Raw genomic sequence first — 22,018 nt, 5'->3', positions numbered from 1 at the left:
TCCACCTACAGGGCTGCAGCCCCCTTCAGTTCCTTGGGTACTTTCTCTAGCTCCTCCATTGGGGACCCTGTGTTCCATTCAATAGCTGGCTGTGAGCATCCACTTCAGTGTTTGCCAGGCACTAGCATAGCCTCACGAGAGGCCGCAATATCAGGGTCCCTTCAGCAGAATCTTGCTGGAATTCATCCCATCATCAGCCACCAAACCTAGATACTAATGCTCATGCCAGCAAGATTCTACTGAAGGGACCCTGATATTGTTCTAGTCTTTTTAAGTGATGAATGTCAGGGATTTTTTATCAACAGTACATGCATCACAGATGACATATATCTGACATGAACTGGGTATATCCCAATAGTGGTTTCCTTCATTCTCTCAAGTTAGTAGGTATTAATAATCCATGAAGACAAACTTTTTCACACTATGCACTAAATAAGTGTGATCAATTGGTCATGAGTTGTCATGGAAATAAGAGGCTATTTTCTACCCAAATTATCAATGAAAGATGCATGTTAAATACCCCAATATTTTAGATGTATCAGTTCTATGTGTTCTTGTTAAAGAACAATGGAAGGAGAATACCAGTAGTTGAGAATCCAACAAGAAGAGAGTTTTTTCTTCGTCTATCCAATGATTGTTGCTTACTTCTTTTTAACTTTCCCTGGGGTTATCCAATCTGTCTTTTGGGGAGGTTATTTGTTTGTTTGTTGTTTGTTTGTTTGTTTGTTTGAGACAGGATTTTTCTATGTAACCCTTGATGCCCTGAAATTTATTATGTAGACCAGGATGGCCTCAAACTCAGAAATCTGTTTGCCTTTGCCTCCCAAGTGCTGGGATTAAAGGAGTATGTCACCACTGCCCACTCGTCTTTCCAAGCTATTCTTATTTAAAACAATGTTAAGTTTTTGGTTTTTTTTTTTTTTAATTCACTGAAACAATCTAAATTAATGTTAAACTGGGTGCCCCACAGAAATAAAATGTTAAGAAGAACATTTCATAATTCTGGGAATGTTACTAGATAGTCTAAATATTTTGATTAAATGAAAATGGAACTTTATTTAAGCGGTAGCCTCATACACTGGAGTTACAGAGGGGTTATATTTAAAGGGTACGGGTTTGGGGTTGTGACACTGGGCTAGTTATCTAGGTCCTGTGCATGATTCAATAATCCAGATTTAAAGGGTAGGCATTTGGTGTGTAAATAGCTCATGACGTGTGTCCGGGAATTTGCCAGTTTCCACGTTAGTGATGGAGCTATTCTTATTTTGCCACTCTCTTACTCTTCCCTCCAACAGTGACAGAAACAGCCTAATGAGAAAAAGATTTCACTTTATGAGAAAGGTGGTTTAAACCAATCATTCAAGAAAACTATTATTTTTATAAATTCAGTTACAACTATATTAAACAAACTCACCTTGGTGAGGAGTTCTGTTCTGATCTTTTGATACATCTTTCCTGTTTATTTTTTGAATATTTAAGACCATTTAAGGACGTATCATGCAGATGCTGACATTTCATGTGGAGTTAACTTTTATGATTCTCACCCTGAGCTACACAGTATGCCAATGTGTGTGCTGAATTTTACTATTTGACACTCACAAGGGATTGTGATTTACTAAGGTGATTCTCACGAAGGGAGCGCTGGGGAATAATGAACAGATGACTCAACTGACTCTTATCATAAAAGCATAAAAGAGTGAGATCATTGTTCAAAAATAAGTAAATAAAATGTAAAACTGAATTGTTATTCTATTCTTTATAAGGTTGTTATTGGTCTTGACATTTCCTCCTTACATATTACATCTATTTGAATTTTAATTACCAAATAGCAACATTCATTGTTGAAACTTTGACAGTTTGTCTGTATACTATAATAGTAATACTATATACACACTTATAAGGTATGTTTATTATTTTATGAAATTATAGAGAAAACATAATAAATTATATTTAAAATTTGAAAAAAATAAACAAGAGGCAACCTTTAGAAGCAAAGTGTTTACTTTTTATGAGTAAATGTCTTCTCCTTGTATTTCCCTAGTAAAGGATTAGATTTTTTATCAGTTACAGTGGAATTATGGAAATTAATATCATGCTCTACTCTCAAGGATGCAAAAATGCATTGTCTTGAAGAAATACAGTATTCAAGACAATGAATGTATATTCAAGTACACTTTACATTTTTCCCGCAACAGTTGAAAATATGTTATTTTGGAGATTTGACTTAATTGGTAGAATTAAAGCTGTGTATAAATAACATGGGCATGTGTCTCTTTCCAATTCCTATCAGCAAGAATATAAAAAATGAAAAAGGTGTGTTAAGTAATGTTTTTCCCTTTGAAATATGAGAGGGCTGGTGAGATGGCTCAGTGGGTAAGAGCACCCGACTGCTCTTCTGAAGGTCCGGAGTTCAAATCCCAGCAACCACATGGTGGCTCACAACCATCCGTAACAAGATCTGAGGCCCTCTTCTGGAGTGTCTGAAGACAGCTACAGTGTACTTACATATAATAAATAAATAAATCTTAAAAAAAAATGTTCTTAAAAAAAAAAGAAATATAATGAGAATTCACGCGGTTTTTACATTTGAAGGCTGAGCTATCTCAAGGATCACTTTCATGGTGTGGGTTGGAGACTTCAGGTCCTTTTGGTTTTCTTTAATCCCATGCTGTGTTTTGGTTTTGATACACTTAGTAGGTCACCCCAAATATGAACATAATAAATTATCTAATTTTTGTGTAAGAGTTTAAAAACAACTAATGTCTTTGAAATCTCTTGGTAAAACATTTGTGTCTAGGAATAAAGGCTGAATGAAATCTCTCAGCACTAGATAAAAGCTATTAATGCTTACTGTATTAGATTTTTTACTCATAACAGATCTTTTTAATAAACATCTTAGCATTATACTATTATGATAAAGCCAATAATAATTATACTTGTTATTACTACATTAAATCTTTTTTTAAAAAGTGCAAGTGATTTTACTTTCTAGGCATTCTTTTATTTCACAGTTTTTTTCCACCTACCTGTGTGATTATTCTTCAATTTACAAATAAAGAAAAGTCTGTCTGGTTGCACATCAGATGATTCCTTTAATTATGGTCAAACTAGTTTGTTTAACTTTACTATTTATATTCCCTATAGTTTATATAAGGATTAATAGGAACGACATTTAGCTAAGCCTTTTTCTCATAATGTGTAATTACTGCATATATGTGATATATATATATATATATATATATATATATATATATATATATATATACATATACATATATATATGCCAATTATGCATGCAGTCTCCTCACCTCTGTATATGTTGGGATCTTTCTAGGCTGTTACAGTAGATGAATAAATATTTAATATAAAATGGTGAAATAGGTGCATTTAACTAAAATATATGTTTCAGTAAGCTTATAATAGTTTCTAGTTTATTTGTAATATCTAAGACATGTAAACATTATATAAATCCATATACTACATTGTTTAGTAAAAGTGGCAAGGAAAATGTATCTATAAACTCATGGCAGACACACTGTTTTGCAAACATTTTGCATCTGTAGTTGGTTTGATCCACAGGATATAAAGCTGCATGAAGTTGGTGACCATCTCTATGTGAAATTAGATAAACAGACACACATATGTGCTATATGTACATATACGTATATATGTATATATACATATATATCCATACACATATACATATATGTGGTGTGTGTATATACATACATACAACCATATGTATGTACATATATGTATATATAATTTATATGCATTAATATATATATACATGTATTTGTATAGTCTCCAACTTTCTCATGCAAAATTTTTACCTTATTACAGAAGCAGAATAAGCACTTTCCCTTTAGTAAAATTGCAGTGGTATATCCTAGAGTTATTTTCAACCACATTAACCATTTACCTTTGTGCAAAATTGAGCAATACGTAGAAACTTTGTCTGCAATATATTTTCAAGCATATAAAATAGTTACTTTTGAGGGGGGCGGGAATTTATAACATACAGAAGACAGAAAACGTCCAAGACTTTTCGTACTAGTTTCGTTAGCACCAGAACACATGCTTGCAATTTAGAACCTCAGACCCACTTATGGGCTAGATCATATCAAATATACATTGAAAAGATTTTATGCAGTTTACAAAGGTGAGACATTTGAATGGAGAATAAACTGATTTTTTGGTTTGGTTTGGTTTGGTATTTTGTTTGGCTTCAATTTTTTTCAACCAAGTGGACATTTAATATTAGAAATTAGAAAGCTATACACACAAAAAGTTATGGTTATAAACATTTATCTCAATTTTTCTCACTTTACAGAAAAACCAGAAGCCAACCTTTGGGAGACACTGCCAACACTGTTTCGTGTAGGTTAGAAAGCCAGTTACTATTAGGGGAGTCACATTTCATTGACATGCATTACTTAGAAACAAAAGGGTTAAGTAGTTCACAATGAGTTCTGTGAATCATTCAATTACCTGTATCACCTATATATCGTTCTTTAGCATCCTTGAGGATATCTGGCTCAAATAATCTTAGCAAGCAGAAAGATATACAGGCAGCATCGTCTCTGGCATCTTATAGCAAAGAGAATCTGTTTAGTTTCCTATCTTCCCAATAGTTTAAACAAAGAACCATTGTTTATCATCAGACAAATCCTGCTGAGTGAATATCTAAGTGCTGCATTATGGTGCTGAAAATAACAGTTTTGCAAGGTTATTCAGTAAAGACAGAATTCTGAAAACGTGTGCCTACAAACACTATGAAACATGCATCAGAGTGGAGCTTTGATCTGATTCAGAATCACATTGTTATTATCTAACCATTAGGGGCAAGAAGCTACTATAATCAATAGGCACAAATGTTCAACTTAGAATTTTCTCAGAATTCATTTCATTTCCTGAATGATATTTGTGTAGAAATATTCACAGGACATGAAAATCGCATTTCACTATTTAGAGATGGGAAACTCTATTCTTAAAACTGTGTTCAGAGAGGCACAGAATTGGTAAGTGATAGGATCCAACATCAAAGCAGGCTTTTCTAAGGCTTTGTCCACGGATACAAAGATGTAAATATACCTTGCTTGACTCTTGATCTCACTCGCTTGTGTCCCTTCAGAATACATTGTTTTTATCCAGTGAAATAGGTTTTGCAAAATGCTTGAGATTATTATTAAATCTGTCTTTTAAATGCCTGTTCCTTTCTTATCAAAATGAAAAGAAGTGGGTTAATTTATTTGCATATGATCATTTATATGACATAGTATAATAATTTAAAAATAATCAAAATCCCTGATGCCACATAATGATAATTATATAATATCTATCATGTAATCCAAAGTATTTACTAATCCATATGCACCCTTATTTCAAAGAACAGCATGTAACAGCCGAAAACTTAGAAAACCACCTTTGGTCATGGGGTCAATGGCTGCCTCTTATGATTCTGTTTAATACATGAGGGAAATTAAGATTACACAGATGATATAAAGCTAAATTTCATTATGCAAGTTTCAAGGTCAGAAAGTAAAATGAATTAAACTTAGCTTATTGTAGGTGACAAATGCCTAACAGATACTTCAAATAATAACACTACTTTTAAAACAAAAGAAAATCAAGTCCCCGCCCCCTACCATGTTACAGTCAGTCTACGATGGGGAGTTGGCAGAGTTTAAGCATGAGAGGCACAGGAAGTACATGAAATACTCCCTCAAAACCAAAGCTCCAGAAGTCCCATGCGACAACAGTAACTACACCACTGGTTGTTTACTGACATTTTATTGAGTTTTGCAGCTCATAGTTTTACACGTGATTGTACAAAGCATTTAAAAAAAAAAAAAAGATAAAAGGATTGAACAAGAGCGAAGTGGGGAATCCAGTACCTTGAAATTTATTGGTGTGTATGGCCAGAAGAGTGTTATATGTGAATCTAGGGGAATTCTGTGAGACCAAGGTTGCAATAGCTACGTATTTACTTCTAAAAATGATTTTTTTCATATTAGGGAGGAGTAGCTCGATTAGTTGATAGTCTTCAAAAATAAACTATTTTTAAGAGACATGAATTAAATTAAATGTAAATATTGTCAAGAATAAAAACAATATGGAAAACTTTCCCAATTATCTGTCCTGTCCCAAAATGTTCACATAAGCCGAGGGAGAAAAATCTGGTTCTACTGTTTTTAAATTTATAGTTTACAGAAAATATTAGATGTTAGAATATTAGCATCGGTGTTAGAATACATAGTTGACGGAGACATATCTACAATGAACACAGACACACACACACACTCACACACACACACACACACAGCTATCTACAGCTCTGCAGGACACCACAGTTTTTTTTATTATGTAGGATGGAAAAGCATATCTTTACTTTCCACTGGGGTATGAAAACATGCATTCAGTGATTTTATTTGTCCTTTGTGATTCAAAATGTCAATCAAATAATCAGCCATTAGGACAGTTGGAATTTGAGACATTGAAAGTAGTACTGTATGATGATAATTGGCTTTAGTATTAGTGGCCACACTTATCTAGTCAATGTGCTACAACACTGAAGAACCCTACTGCTCTTCAGTATCGTGATTTTCTACTTTCGTGAGACATCTTCTGAAGTCGATCAATAAGGGTATCAGGAGCACTTTGCCTGTTTCAAACAGTAAAAATAAAGCAATTTTTAAGGTTTGCAAAGTTACCTTGTATCTGTCATTTAAGAAGCTATTTCTGATTCACATAAGAATATTTGCAGTGTTGGGCTAGTAAAACGAATCTAAATTCTTCTGGGTTAATGAGATTTTTTTTCTTTTTTCTGCAACTTCCTCCTTAGTTCAAAGATCGTAGCATGTCAACATTAAATTATTGGGTCTCAAGAACAATGACTAAGTCAGATCTCTCAAAGCCTGGTTTACTTCCCCCTTCAAAATCTTCCCTTTACTTTTGTACCTTGGAAGAAGCACTGGGGATCCATTCGGATGCTTTGTAATGTTAGATACTTTAACAGTTCCGAATAGGTACAGCTCTATGCAGAATTGTGTGAAGTGACTTCAGTGGTAGAAGACAGGACTGTCAGCATGGTGGTAATTTGGTAGGTCAATAGTATTCATATATATGCCGAATTATATTGTAATAAGATTATTGGTTGTCAATTATTTTGCATAATGCATATAGTCTACTATCAATTCCATATTTACTAGAGAGATTAAGAAAAAAAAGAAAACAAAGCTACAGTTAGCATTAAGTGTGTTGGTGCTCAATAGCAGATCAGAGGGTGAAAGTGAGTAGATGCGAACTACTTACATTTTAGAAACATTTATGAAGTATTGACATTTCTGTGCAACAAGATCTAACCAGGTAAGAAATATCTAAAAACAAAAGGCTAAAAGCATGTTGTATTTTCTGTGGTATTAAAATGATGAAAATATGTGAATTTACATTATTTTCTTAACACATCAGTAGTTTTAGGTACAACAGCTTTTTATCATTATAAGCAGTTTCACCACTTTCCCCGAAAACTTTTCTCTAAAACTCTAATGTCAGTGTTGTGTAGTTGGGAAAAATTTGCCGAACAGATTCTGATTCCTACTATTCATACTATGCTTAAGAAAATCCTGGCTGGTTAAAAGAGGACGGGGTCTGTGAGCTGTTCCTTCATTCACATAAATCAGTTTTTCACTTACTTTTGTCATGTTCTACAGGGGTGTGGGGGTGCAGAGCTATAAATGGAGAGAATAGTCAATATACTGTTAAAACAGGTAAAGGATCAAAAACATATTTGGAACCACCAAGACATTTTAATAATAACTTAAAAGTGCTATATGCAAACTGATGATTATAATTTAAGCAAAAAGACTAGAATAATTACTTAAAAATGAGAATATACAAAACTAACTACCTGACTAATTGGAAAATACCACAAGTTTAATAACTGTAAAAGAGTTACTTCCTCTGAAATTTTATTAAAAATTAGACTGTGTAAACACATATACAGGTGACAATTTAAAGACCGCTTTCCTTTTTAAAGCAAACGTGATATCAAGGTAAATGATTGCCTTGGATAAATGTCCTCTATGGCTTAACCAGGACAGAAACAGCTATAGCAACTGGCTATAGCTTTGGGATTATAAATGAAATTTTAGATGTCTAAAAACATATTTTTCAAATGGTATAAGACAAACAAATATCCTGCTTACAAAACTGAGTTTAGTCTTTGGAGTCTATTTTCTGAACTCTAAAAAAATTTTTTTCTACATAGAATTCATTTATAGAAAAATGCTTCTAAAACCTGTTTTTGTATGTATTTGTGTCCCTTTTTGTGTCTTCAACTTCCTAAACCTTGACATGGAGAGATCTAATATATAGATTCTAATTAGGAATGCATAGTGATTGTTTATGTGACAGGTTATGATATTCTAAACCTGAGCAATTACATCTTTGTATTCTCAATACAATACTGGGACATTTATTTTATACTGGGACATAGTATTTTATATCAATTATTTTTCTTAGAATAAAACATTAATGCCAATGTACCACTTAAAATTAGATTATAATTTTAGATGGTTTATTTTTGACACTTTACATGTAAGTTGACATTCATTTATAGTTAAAGTGGCTTTTGTTTGTTGTTTTATTGGGGATTTTGTTTTCCCACAAAATATATCTCAAGTACTGCGAGTTTGTTACAGTGTTAATGAACAACCTAAAAAACGAAATACTTCATTCCTACAGCATGGATACAATTCAGTTCAGAGTTGTTTGTTAGACAAAAGCTTTCTTCCACCTTCTTACAAAACTACACTCTGTCACTGACAATGGTTTTTAAAGTTATCATTTAAGTCAGAGGATTCATCACACTTTTAACACTCAAGATTAAAAGCCAAATTTTTTAAAGGTTATTTTTAATGTATTAATTTTTTAAATTGGAGAGGTGGTCTTAAAAACAACATAGATCATAAACTATGTTTTAATTTGGAACCACTATGGGCTTTTTTTAATAGGAAATTATGATTAACTTAATTAGCCGCCTTTGCTTTTGCTGTCTACTTTTATTTTACTATAATTGTGATTGTTCTCTTGCCAATTCATTTTACTCACTAAGTATTCTAGCATAAACTTGGACATTATTTCCCATTTGTTCAAATTTACTGTGTTAAAAACAAAGGGGGATGTTCACAAAATTTAACTGAATTCCAACCAATTTTCTTCTTTGAATTTCTATTTACTTATAAATATTATCAATTAGCAACTTTGGCTATGCAAGAAGCCATCCACATAAGAGTCGATTAAACCTGAGGCCCTTTAGTTAGGGCCCTGACAAAGTATCTCAAACCCAAAACCTCAAAGAGGTTAAAACGTCGAGCATAAAATATTACAAAAATATTATTTACTAGGAAGCAACAATTGGCTTGTTTTGTTTACATGACTTTCTCAACTGGCTAAGTAATGTGTCATGTATGTACAGTGAGCATGTTTGGTAGAAATTTACTTCATGGAAACTATGCAAATAAACCTATCAATGAATGCCCGTTGGGTACTGGAGACCTAGAATCAACAAAAGGTTCTAGAAGGAAGAAAAAGTTACTAGCATAAGTGGATGAATTTCTTTACATGTAATGTCAGGTGGAAGAGAGAGAGGGTCAGGAACTCATGTAGCTGCTACAGTCAGGACTCCATGGATGCACAAATTTCTACTGAAGTGATGCACAGTCACCTTGCCTACTCGTCCTTTTGTTTAATTAGAGTCACATAACAAAGAAGCTCAGCTTTCTGAAGCACATCGGTTCTGATGGATGAGAGATCTACAACGGCCCTTTCATCTTGAGGCAAGAGCAAAGTTAACACACAATGTGCAGAGAGGCCTTATATACCAGTTTATGTACTCAAGTGATCTTTCTTCAAGTTGTTCCTGGTAGAAACGGTGAGGTTACCGGCTTCACATTATGGATAATGAAACACAAAGTTCCACGTATGGGAAAGCAGCAAAGCCAGAGAATGAGACAGCTCAACAGCTGAACTGAAGTCGTTTCCCCCACTGTTCCATGAAACTGACCTTTTCCTAATATTTTCATTTGGGAATATTGTTTTTTTTAAATCAAGCACAAGTACCTGCAGTCTGCAAACATAGCCTTATTTCTGAGGCTGCCTTAGATTTGCCCACAGAGGGATTTTTTTTTTAATTACCAAATATAGGTATTGGGTAGGTTATCAGTAATATCGGTAAGGTTGGTAATATTCCCAAAGCATAGACTGAGAAAACTGATTACTTCTAATGCTTATGCTTCCCCTCCAAATTAAAATGCCTATGGATTTCAAGAAAAAAATTGCCACCAGCTAACTAAAATGGAATCTGACTATCCATGGAATCTTTGGAATTGGCTTTTAGATTAATGGGTGCTCAGGTCCGGCACACCTTCCTTTGTCACAGACTTTATAGTGTCTATGGATGATTGGCTAATCGCACTCTCAACGCCTCTCACCTTGATTTAAGGTATCATTTATAGATGGCTATTGTGTAGGCTTTTGTAAAGTAAGCCCAAGGATATACCACAAGAGAAAATACAGCTTGGCAAGTTCATGTGAGCTTTATTCTACATGGGGCTCCTTGAACATACTGATTCCTTCGGTACTGGTCATATAGGAACAGCAAGATCTAGAAAGTTCCTTTGAAGGAAATATTTTTGTCCTTCCCCCTCCCCCATACATTGAAGAAGATGAAAATAATGTAAAACGATCTTACATATGTGGCATGAAGGAAGGAAGGGCACAGCGGGGAGGGGGCAGGATGAGGTGTCTGAGGCCACAGAAGGGGAGTCAGAGGGATGGAGGACAGAATCCATACAAATTTTGTTTGAGGTTGCCATAAAGAAACCAATGCTGTGTGTTGATGTTCAAGGTCTTAAACTCTTCTTGTACAACGAATAACCTCTTTCCTATTCCTGTTGCATTACTGAGCCAGCTGAGGAAATTTAGATTTCCAAATTTCTCCACAAAAAGGGGCCAGAGAGATGATTGCATCACACGTGATATTTTAACCACTGCGTGACTTTCTTTAGTCATAAGCCTAGTGAGGAGAGATGGGTTATAAAAAAAGCACACAGTGATCTCCTTATTACCTGGAGTGGGAGCTATGCACCTGGCTTCAGCCCATCCCATTTTCCTGGTCGAGTTTGTCTGCAAAAACTACACTGTGCTGTGTTTGAATATTCAAGTCTGATATATTGTGTATGTGGGGGGTGGGTGGGTAGGTGGGTGTGGGTGTGTGTGCTACTCACTTGGGTCACAAAGAGAGTTTAAGGAGAGTTTAGATTCTGAAAACCAGAGAAAAGGAAAGGCAAGAAAAGTCAAAAGAGGACTTCATAATACAGTACATACGTCAAAGCCATCTCTTCTAAATCTCAATCAGTTGTTTATTGGTCGGCAAACAAGTTTCACTTTTACAACAAATATTAGTAATGAGGTCATCCAACTTGAGACCATACAAAATGGATCATAAATTTAAAAAAAGAAATTATATGTGCTGCTAATTTACCATTTGTATTCCTACATTACTTAAAATCCTGTCAAATAAATAAATTTTCCTGTTAACAGAAAACTTTAAAAAAAAAAAAAGAAATTTCTTCAAAATAATTTGACCTTTCAACTCTCACTACGAGGGAGTGAATTTCCTCTAACAATTGGTAGTGCAGGTGCCCATGTGGGGGTCAGACTGCACATTCAGCACTTTTAACGCCTATGGGATACAGCATTTCACATGCAGAAGCCCTTCTAGTTCTATAGACACCTCTTAGCTTCTAGAATCATAGCTACTGCCTTGGTGATGAACTGCTTGCCAAATATGCTTTGCATTACAACAGATGTGCCCCGGAAACATAAAATTTGTCCTGCTCTAATTTGCAAAATGACGTTGGAAATACTCGGGCTGGATAAAGATATATATAGCGAGGGAAGGAAGTCTAATTTTATTTATTTTATTTTATTTTTTGTTAAAAAATAATTTGTTTGCATTACTAGAAAATGATTCTTATAAAGTGATAGCTTCATTTATTTATTATTATTATTATTTTTGCCAGGTGAATTTTTAAAGAAAAGAAAAAGGTGGGGGAAGAGGGGACAAAAGAAAAAAATAAAAAGAAAGAAAACAAGAAAGGAAGGAAACTTTGCTCTTTTACTGGTAGACAAACTTGCAAGACTAGCACAAAAGAAAAAGAAAATTTCTTCTTTGCCACTACATTAACAGGACTCAAATTCTGGAGGAACAGAAAGCAGACTATATGCGCAATGCTAGTATCTGTACATTATATAGAAATTGTTCAATTTTTTTCTGCCATTAGTTTTATCATCAGTTAATACAGCAAATCATAAAATATGCATTTAGCATATAATTCTAGAATTCCCCTCTGTCAGATTATTAATTTTGTTGTTTTGTTTGTGTTTCTCACAGCTATTCCCGCTGTGGTGAACTCAGGTTGCGAGTGACCGTGAATCGCTATGTGATACAGTTCAGCTCTGCTTCTACGGCTGGGCAGCACTCCAATCTAGATGCAGCATTGTTACTAATTTCAAACAATAGTTCTGGCCTCTTTTTTTTTTTTTTTTTTAAAGAAAACAAACAAAAAAAATCAGGTCCTTGTAATTCTAGTAACAGAGCATCAGAGATGTTAAACAAACACAACATAACTCAACAAGGCCACAATGAGCGCCATTTTCTTCTTATCTCGTTCATTAACATAATGAAGTCTCCATCTGAGGGGAAAGGACGGGAAAGATTGGGGCACAGGAGGAGCTCAGCAGTTAGCTTTCTCCCCTGGGCTGACCTAAAAATTCAAGTTAAAAAAAAAAATGTCAGAGAGTCTCTCTTTCGAGAACAGCATCAGATGTCGGAGTACACACGATGACCACTGCTTCTGTTGACTCAGAATGGTCCACCAGGTGTTAGCAGTCCTGTTGGTCGCCATCCCCGTGTCATCTTCTATAGACTAGTGACCAAGTGTGCGGGTCCTTTGGAAGTCCCCTCCGGAGAGGCCCCATCTTTGTTGGGAGGAACTATGAATCCATCGCTGCTGCCGCGCCCCAGCTGATAGTAGGCGTGCAGCGGGTGCACGTGGTTTCTGGAGCCCAGGTTTGGCATGCTTTTGTAGTAAACATCTTCGGCGTCACCACCCTTGGCTGCTGCGGCTTCGGTCTGGGTGCTGGTGGTCACACTGTCTGCAGCGGGCACGCCGGCCAGGGCTGGCATGCTGGTGTACAGAGAGTCCCTGTGCGGTGACTGCAGGTCTTCTGTGTGCTCGTCGGTTAGCAGAGGGAAGAAGCTCTCGCTGTGGTCCTGGGGGAACCGCCTCCTGCTGTAATGGTGTGGCTGGTGGTTATCCGTGGAGTAAACCCTCGGGGGCAGCAAAGGAGCATCCGATTCCTCGTGAATGAGTTCCAGGCCCAGACTCTCCTCGTGGTTAAAGGACGCGGCATCATCCAGGACGATGGCGTCATCTTCACTCCCGCTGCCTAAGTTGTTCACCAGTTTGTTCATCATATTCCGGTTCTGTTCGCTGGAGCGCTCGTGGTTGTTCAGGTATGAAGGGATATAGTTGGAAGTGAGTTCCTTTAGGATCTTTTTCTCTAGGGCGGTCTCGTTGTGGTTATAGCCACGGTCTATAATTTGCACACAGTTGCTCAGGTATTCGCCGCCAGCAATGCTGTAACTGTTGCCATGGTTACCATTCAGTGGTAGAGTATCCATGACACTTGTATCCCTGGCATTGTTCAGAAGCCCCTCTGAAAAAGATTACAAGACACTATGACATTTATATCCAATGAGCCATCGAACACACACACACACACACACACACACACAAACACAAAAGTAGAAACATTTATGACTAAAATATGTATAAATTGCTAGCATTTTAAATATAAAATGGAAAGAAAAAAAAAAACACTATTAAATCTATACATGTCAGCATGTGTGTATATAATCCAAAAAGTATAACAAGTGTTATAAGGAGAAAAGAAGTGTTCAAAGTAAAATTTTTAAAAATATATTAATTTCCAGTTTCACACAAATAGAATTTAATAGATAAAGTGTATTTAGTTGTAACTGACAAACTAAAATAAAAATTGATATAATCATTCACTGCTTTCAATTTATACACATTAAAGTCGAGTCAGTGAAATCATCATCTCTAAGCTCTGAAATAACTAACATAATTCATGTGTGACACTTTGAATATGCAGTTCAAAACTAAGAGAAATATTTGGTACCTTGATAGATAAATATAATTTGGGAAGATAAAATAATTTTTGCATACAAAGTCACAAATGGATTATGTTAAATTTGCAAGTTATAAAATAATGCCCAGTCAAATAAATGGCACTTCAAAATAATTTATACATTCTTTCAAAAGTGCTTTGATATTTTTTGTATTTTTTCTTCTATAGTCACGTTAGTTATTACTGTATAATAACCCAACAGTTATTGTTTAGGGTCACTGGGGAATACTACATAAGAATGTGTAAAAAGGCAGGGTTTGACTCCTAAAAGCACAATATTATTATTAAAGTTATCCTCTTATGATGACTGTTAACTTGGGACATATCAAAATTTACTTTTAAGGAAGATACACATTTTATTCTGGTAAGAAACAGTTTCAGGAAAATAAGTTTAACCACAAACTTCAAGGATTTTTGCAGTCTCTTGAATAACCAGTTCAAAAATCTACAATAGCTTCATAAATTACTTTAAGCACATCCACAAAAGAAAAAAAAATTACCTACACATTTAACCAATGCTTATAAATAAGAAAGGGTATGTCCAAAAATTTCCTTGAAGGATTTTCTTAAACCTCTTGATACACTTCTAAGTTGTGAAAATATCGCGCTCATTCTATATCTGTGATGCAATTATGTTTCTGAAAAGCCGGTTTAATGACAGTTGAAAGGACATGTCACATGTTCATGTCAATTTCACATGGACTTTTGCATACTTTGCATTCACACAAAACAGTTTTCAAAAAGAGCAATTCATAAAATCCATGAACAAGCAGCCACCACAGACATAGGTTGAAGCGGTTTATTTTCATGTCATAAAATATCTGGTACACAAATTCACAATGTTAAGGAAAAAAAGTAAATGCTTTAAAAGGGCTGAGTATGACAGGTGACTGCTGTTAGAACGGCTGGTATATGATATGTTAAATGGTTATGATTATGTTGCGGATGCATTGAAACATTTTTTTTTATTTTGTTGTCAATGCATTTGGTATCAGGCTTAAAACAGCGGTAGAAAATAAAGTGGGCGTGTTTGCAATGGGGCACATGTTTAATGATGGAATGCACTAAGTAAAATTAAAAGTTTATGGGTTACTTTGCAAAGGAAAATAAATGCTTAATTTAAAAACAATTTAACTCACACAAACAATACATGAGACTTAACAATTATGTTGGTTATGTGACAGAATAAAAGAATCAGACAACGAGAGCGTCTAATCTCTATTGGCAGATATTTATAGAAGTTGATTGATAGGTTCGTTTTTCTTTTAAATTTTGATATTGTGAGATGAACTGTTTTTAATAACTACATCATCTATATGTGATGCAATAAAAGTGAACTGAAAAAAATTACATTTGATATGCAATGTTTAGCTTTACTCCCATACTTGTCTCTCTGTAGGGCTCTAAACGACAGCATGAAGAAAAGGAAAGAAAAAACAACAAGTAAGCTTACAGCGACAGCAGGAGAAACATGAGTCAAAAGCAAATTGATGATATGCAGAAAAAGGAGTCACGGGAAATCATCTCCACCGTCCCCCAGTTCACGAGTTTGTGTTACATGATTTACCACAATTCAAACACTAAAATGTTAGTCAGTCAGAAAACAAGAGCCCTCCCGCTTAACACACACCAAATATAATGGGGCTTTTTAATAAGTGTTGCTACAGCTCACGGATTTCTTATACACTCATATTACACTTCAAATTGTCACACAAACCAGAGACAAAAAGAGGGTGATCCGTGACTATTTCTACTGCTGTGCTTCGATAGGACACGGATGTGATGTTAGAAAGTACCAGCTTATAAGGAATGACATCCATTCTTAGAAATTAGTAGTGAAAATAAAAATAAGTTACAGAAAGAAAACTGGAATTGAAGTTGACATAATTGTTCTTTTGTGCCTTGTGTTCTGCACCAGGGTTATTTTACTCCATTGAGCCTATAGACAGATGATTTTTTTGTTTGTTTGTTTGTTTTAAATGGGGTCAAATCACAACCTCTGTTTTACACATTGTTGTATTGTTCATATAATATAAAAATAAAGTTATCTTTGGCTTCTATTAGAGATCCATTAGGAGTATATATGAATAAAACAATTTTAGAAAGATTAATTACTTATAAATTATATTTTATAAAATCTAAACGTGTACTAAAAAGCATAGCTGAATCATAGAGATGTTGCATTGTTTATAAAATGAGAAGATCAAGCCTGTGCTTTTTGAAGCTCACATTAATAAGGTGTTTTAACTACAGGGGAAATATTAAATCTATCTATTATTCTGCCTCTCAATAAGTAAAAGAAAAGCTTCCACCCAAAAATAGAAAGTTTTCTTTAGATTGCAGTATCATCATATGTTACAAAATATTTTAAGAGTAGATGATTTAAAAGACAAGCCACCAATTTTTTTTTCCAAGAAAAATATCTGTAATCAGAGGGAAGAACACTTTTCCTTATTCTTTTGTTTATAGGAAGGTTAAAATATCCAAGAATAAAAACCAAGGAAACTCCTAGGCCATATCACTTCAGAAGGCACTGGCTTGTAATTCAAACAGTCTTTTTTTTTAATATGAATATTTTTGTCAGTGTTTATGATTTGCACAAATTTATAAGATGTTTTCATATGTGCACACTTTGGTCATACTCTCTGGCTGAAGGAATACTTTTATATTTTAAGTATTGATTATCCTCTTACAAAAGAGATGCATCTCATTTTTTTTTAAACTGTAATGTAAATCCCAGCTAAAGCTTTGAATTTGCTTTAGAAGGAGAATTCAAAATAATCAGTGAGCTGTTGACCAACTGGTCCAAATGCTGCTAGTCTCATTTTGACTCATTCAGCAAGGGAACTGAGATCAAAGGAGCCTGGGCCTGAATTGATGCCATGCTGTTAACTTAGAGGAGGAAGAATCAGAAAGGAGGCTAGACATCTCCTAGATCTCCTATGCTGGTCTGCCACAGCACAGGGCTGTGGAACCATAAGGTAATATTAATGCATATTCTATACAACTTTGTACTCCTAGCAAATATGATGCACTCTTTCACTACATCATGCCCTATGAGTTTAGGTTGTTCTTTAAAGTTTTGGATTCGAATTCAACCACTTTGAAAACTGCATTTATTTTGGTAAAATCGTGACTTTCTCTTTATATAGTGTTGTTTTGACAGGTTTTTCAATGAGACTTATCCAGATAAAATGTCAGACAAGAAGAAAATGGTCCAGAAATTATATATATATATATATATATATATATATATATATATATATATATAATATATATATATATATATAATATATATATATATATATAATATATATAATATAATATATAATATATATATGATATTTTAGATATTTTTCTGCATAGTGTCTCAATTAGTATAACAAATGTATTTTCTTCATTGTTATTTCTAACTCCATAACATATACTTCAGGAACAATATGAATACCTTTTCACAAATTTTAAAAAAAGGTATTTGCAAGCAAGAATGACTCCTTTCAAACTGAATGTTTCAATGCCTGAAGAGCATGGGCACAGGTGAATTAGAGGATGCACAAAACAAAATTCAGTGGCAATTCAATATAAACCTCGCTGGTACATACCAAGCCACCCATATTTCATGAGAGCTTTCACCTTGCCAATAAGAATATCTGTGCATTCACCTGAAAGCATAAAATTTGCAGCAGTATGACAATCACCGAGATTTATTTTTTTGCTAGTTTTTCAAAACTTGCTTCAAGCACTGGTATAGTTCCTTTATGTCTTATAAAGAACTATAACATAAAAAAGAACTGTAACATAAATAAGCCATACAATTTCAATTTTGACTTTTATATAAAGAACAAAATTATCTATGTGCTCTTTTTAAGAATAATCATTAGCATTTATTAAATTTGGTGAAATAAACGACAAATTCATTTGGGTGAAGTCTGTATTTTTATTGATGACTTTGTATAACAATGTCTAGTAGTGAATTATGTAACACTGTGTGTATATGGCATTATTTTAAATTTCACATTGTAAATATTTTGGTTTTATAACATGTATTTTGTCTAGGACCACAACCTGGGATGGCTTTAAACTTGAGTTTGAGATTACTAAGAGGGTTTCATAACTGGAACTCACTTATGTAAACATATTTTACATGTGTTCCCAATTTTAAAAACTCCTTGATTTTTGGATAATGACAGAAAGGTAAATATTGAATTAGGAAAAAAATTTCAATTAAGAATTGCTAGTTTTTCTTCTATAAGCAATTATAAATTATATATGAAAAGCAAAACAAATGTAATCTAAATGTAGTGTTTAAAACAATTGCCAACATCTTCTATAAACATAATAATATCGAGAACACTTAATTAGCAAATATGGTGCAAATAGTCACTTAACATCATTTAAAATGAGCTAATATTTCAGCATGTTTTAAATTGCTTATAATGACATATTTACTTGTTAGTTGGCCCCTGAAGAACAAAGTAAAATGTTTTGTTTTGTTTTGTTTTGTTTTCTACTAGACTGTTCTGCCAAACCACATCTGGCATCCTGTGTAGGGCACAGTTCATAGGCACCACAACAGAATATTGACCCTGACAAACAAGAGGCTGTACCAGAAAGGGAGACTATGACATGGGCCAGAACATGGTCTCACTTGATAGTTCTGTTCCATTAGGGAAACAGAAGGAAAGGGAAAAACACATTGGCTGCCTTTAGTATTAAAAAGATCACCAAAGGATAATGCAGCGTGGGCCTCTTCTTGGCTCCAGAGGCTAACCAAAGCAGCATACTCAAGGGGATAGATCTCATACATATGGAAAAACAAACTGAGCACTTCAGCTGTAAATACATGGGATCCTGAGGTGTGGGGGATCCTGAGGTGTGGAGGCCACTGATGGAAGAAGAATTGATCTTTACAAACATCAGTAAATGAGGATTTCATGAACTCTGCTCCTTCTCTCAAAGTCTTTCGGCAAAAATGTTCAAAGTTTGTGATTCTTAGGCTTGCCATTGTTAAGAAACTTGATGAAATTGAAAGTCCCGATTATTTATTTGCAAATATCTTAAAGTCACCATTTGATGGCTAACTTTGGTGCTTTAAAAAAAGCTTTCAGATAATTATTTACATCTGGGAAGGAGCCACCTGGGCAAACTCAGACAGTGTGTGACACTGCTGGCACACTGCAGTGAGTAGCCTCCTTTAAGAATGGGGCATAAATTTAAACAATCACACCACAGTCACCTCAAATTAAATGAAACAAACAAACTCCCTGATAGTCTGAGTGTAGCAGAAATCCAATCACACTGTTTAAAGAAAGCAAAGAAACATCATTTTCAGTAAGGGCTCTCTAGATAGGATTTTTATTTTGTGCAACTTATACTTGAATAATTTTTGTGGTCCTTTTACATGCATAGAAATTGGATACTTAAAGATGCTTTTGTGCTTATAAACAATATCTATGCTCCTAAAAGGTAAAAAAAAAAAAAATCAAGCTTATACTATAAGATTTTTATTAGTTTTTGAGAGAAAAAAATTTGCATACTTTTCAAAGAAGACAATGCACAAAGAAACCATCTTTACTGGAAGCCACAGTATTAAAAAAAAAAAAAAAGTTTTGTGGCTTGCTGGGACCAACTCCCCTAGTCCTTGTGGGAGCTGAGAGAGAAGTGGGGTGGCTGCCACCTTCCAGCCTGCTTTCTCTTCCAGCCTTTTTTCTTCCATGCCTTAGGTCAATGTACTTTCCCCTGGAGTTAATCTAATGCTTTCATCAATAGTAATGTCTGGTGCCCAGAGTGAACGTCATGATATGGCAAAGGAAGATACATTTCCTCAATCTTATAACATTAAGATTACTGAATCAAGTCTTCCTTTATCTTACTTACCTTGGATAAATATTCTCATGTCTCACAATTAGTGTATGGGTATTTAATATAGAAATAAATGAGTAACAGGGAGGTACTGACACACCACACGAGACATATCACAACAGCACAGGAAAACAAAACACGGACTGATGGATCAGGCATTTGCTTATCAGACCGGGGGTCTACTCACTAAGGAAACCTAAGGAAAATGGAAAATCGAAGCAACAGGAGGAGTGGAATGTAAAAGGACTCTGTGTGTCTGCTTCCAGAACAAGGCAAAGGCAGGAGGAAAGCAAATAGATTGTGCCCGGGAAAAGCGACATAAAGTGGGACTCTCACTTGAAAAAAAATTAAGATAAACTCCAGCACACCTTGTGCGTTGTACATGCTGATAGAAGGGTTGTTACAGACCGCCGGTTCCCCAAGCAATGTATTATAGGGATTGTTAGTACCATGCGGACGAAGCAGAGCATTGCTTATAAGATGATTAGCCATGGCTCCTGGAGCAGCCCCATAGAAAGACAGAGAAAAAAAAAAAAAAAAAGGTCAATCAGGCAAATGCGCTTGAAAAAAAGAAAGGAAACATTTAAAATGACAACAATTGACATAGTCCTGATTACAGGCAGCAACTAAATAGACTAAAAAAAGATGCCACCGGTACACACATTTCAATGATGCACATATTTGAGTCAATGGGAAAGAAAGAATTTAAAGTATTGATTAAGCCACATTAAACGTGCTCTCTTTCCCAAGGGGTATGCAAGAATATATCTCTTTTCCATGCTTGCTAAGAATTGAAACCCAAATTAAAGAAAATAAATGAAATCTTGCCATCCACACAAACAAAACACAAAGCTAAAGCCAGCAAAAGAAAAAGTTAAAATGCAGAAAGAAAGATAAAACTAAACAAAGGCATTCCCTCATTCACAGAAACCATTGAATATTTTTCTTTTTTTTTTTCATGAAAGTTAAAAAAAAGAGAATAAAATGCTACATGTATGGTTGAACATTCATTTGGAGAGCAACTGTTGACACAACAGAAGGATTTAATATTTCTTAAAATTCTATGAAAAATATTTAATCAAAATAAAATAAAATGCAATTATTCATTAGTATACCATAGTAAGCATACTAATCTGGTGACCTAACAAGAACTGTGAACACTGTATGATTGATAATTTTAAACAAAGTATCAACTTCATGGTATTAAGCAGTACACACATACATACATACATACATACATACATACATATACATAGTTTTTCCATTTTCCAACTAGTTATTCCAACTTTGACTTACTAAATAACAAAGTTTTATATGTTTGCAAACAGATATTCTTAGTATCTAGCATATTAGCATAACTACGAAAACCTGCTGCCTACAAAACCAATGGAGCAAATGAAGAAAATAACATGAATAATCATACTGAAAATACTTAGGCAATATATAAAAATGATATGTTCTAACTTATGTCAAATGAAGGGGGCAATGTGAATGAGAAAACAAGCACAGGCAGTATCAGGAGACAGGTGGCAGTCACAGGTATATGGAATTTAGATACGAAAGTGAACATAGAAGGTGTAGACTGTGAGAATCTATCTGTTCAAAGTTGATGAGAATTTGTCATTCAGTATTGATCTAAAACATTGAAAACACTTTCAGAAGACAACGTTTAAAAGTCAGTGTTAAAACAAAACAAAATCCAATTGGAAACAGGTAGACAATTATAAACAGAGTTTTCACAGAAAAGATGCTGAAGTGTTAGGTAATCTCATAAAAAATAAAATAATCACCTTTAATTATCCATATAGAATGGCTGACAGTCACAATCAGATAACACTACATGTACAAAATAAAAGCAGCTGCAACAGCGAGTATA

The 22,018-nt window shown here is 34.4% G+C and overlaps 1 protein-coding gene across 22 annotated transcripts in view; it reads right to left on the bottom strand.

Annotated features, from left to right (window-relative positions):
• Adgrl3 (adhesion G protein-coupled receptor L3) overlaps positions 1–22,018 on the bottom strand; it is a 777,100-nt gene that overhangs the window by 18,403 nt on the left and 736,679 nt on the right. For 9 of the 22 annotated variants that reach the window (XM_029545383.1, XM_029545375.1, XM_029545381.1 and 6 more), the window contains 3 exons: positions 20,511–20,639; positions 15,666–15,683; positions 7,961–13,785 (listed from right to left, as the gene is read on the bottom strand). The exons of 2 other annotated variants lie outside the window; for them this stretch is intronic. In XM_029545383.1, coding sequence (XP_029401243.1) covers positions 12,986–13,785; positions 15,666–15,683; positions 20,511–20,639 — 947 coding nt within the window. In that variant the 3' untranslated portion in view covers positions 7,961–12,985. Of the gene's footprint in view, positions 1–7,960; positions 13,786–15,631; positions 15,684–20,510; positions 20,640–22,018 lie in introns of those variants that run through there. 11 more of the 22 variants (XM_029545385.1, XM_021210830.2, XM_029545388.1 and 8 more) reach the window with 5 other exon arrangements.

The sequence above is a fragment of the Mus pahari genome, chromosome 13 (genome assembly GCF_900095145.1).
Source record: "Mus pahari chromosome 13, PAHARI_EIJ_v1.1, whole genome shotgun sequence".
NCBI classification, from domain to species: Eukaryota; Metazoa; Chordata; class Mammalia; order Rodentia; family Muridae; genus Mus; species Mus pahari.
Note: the sequence above shows the minus strand (reverse complement) of the source record. Positions and strands in the feature narration are given on the sequence as shown.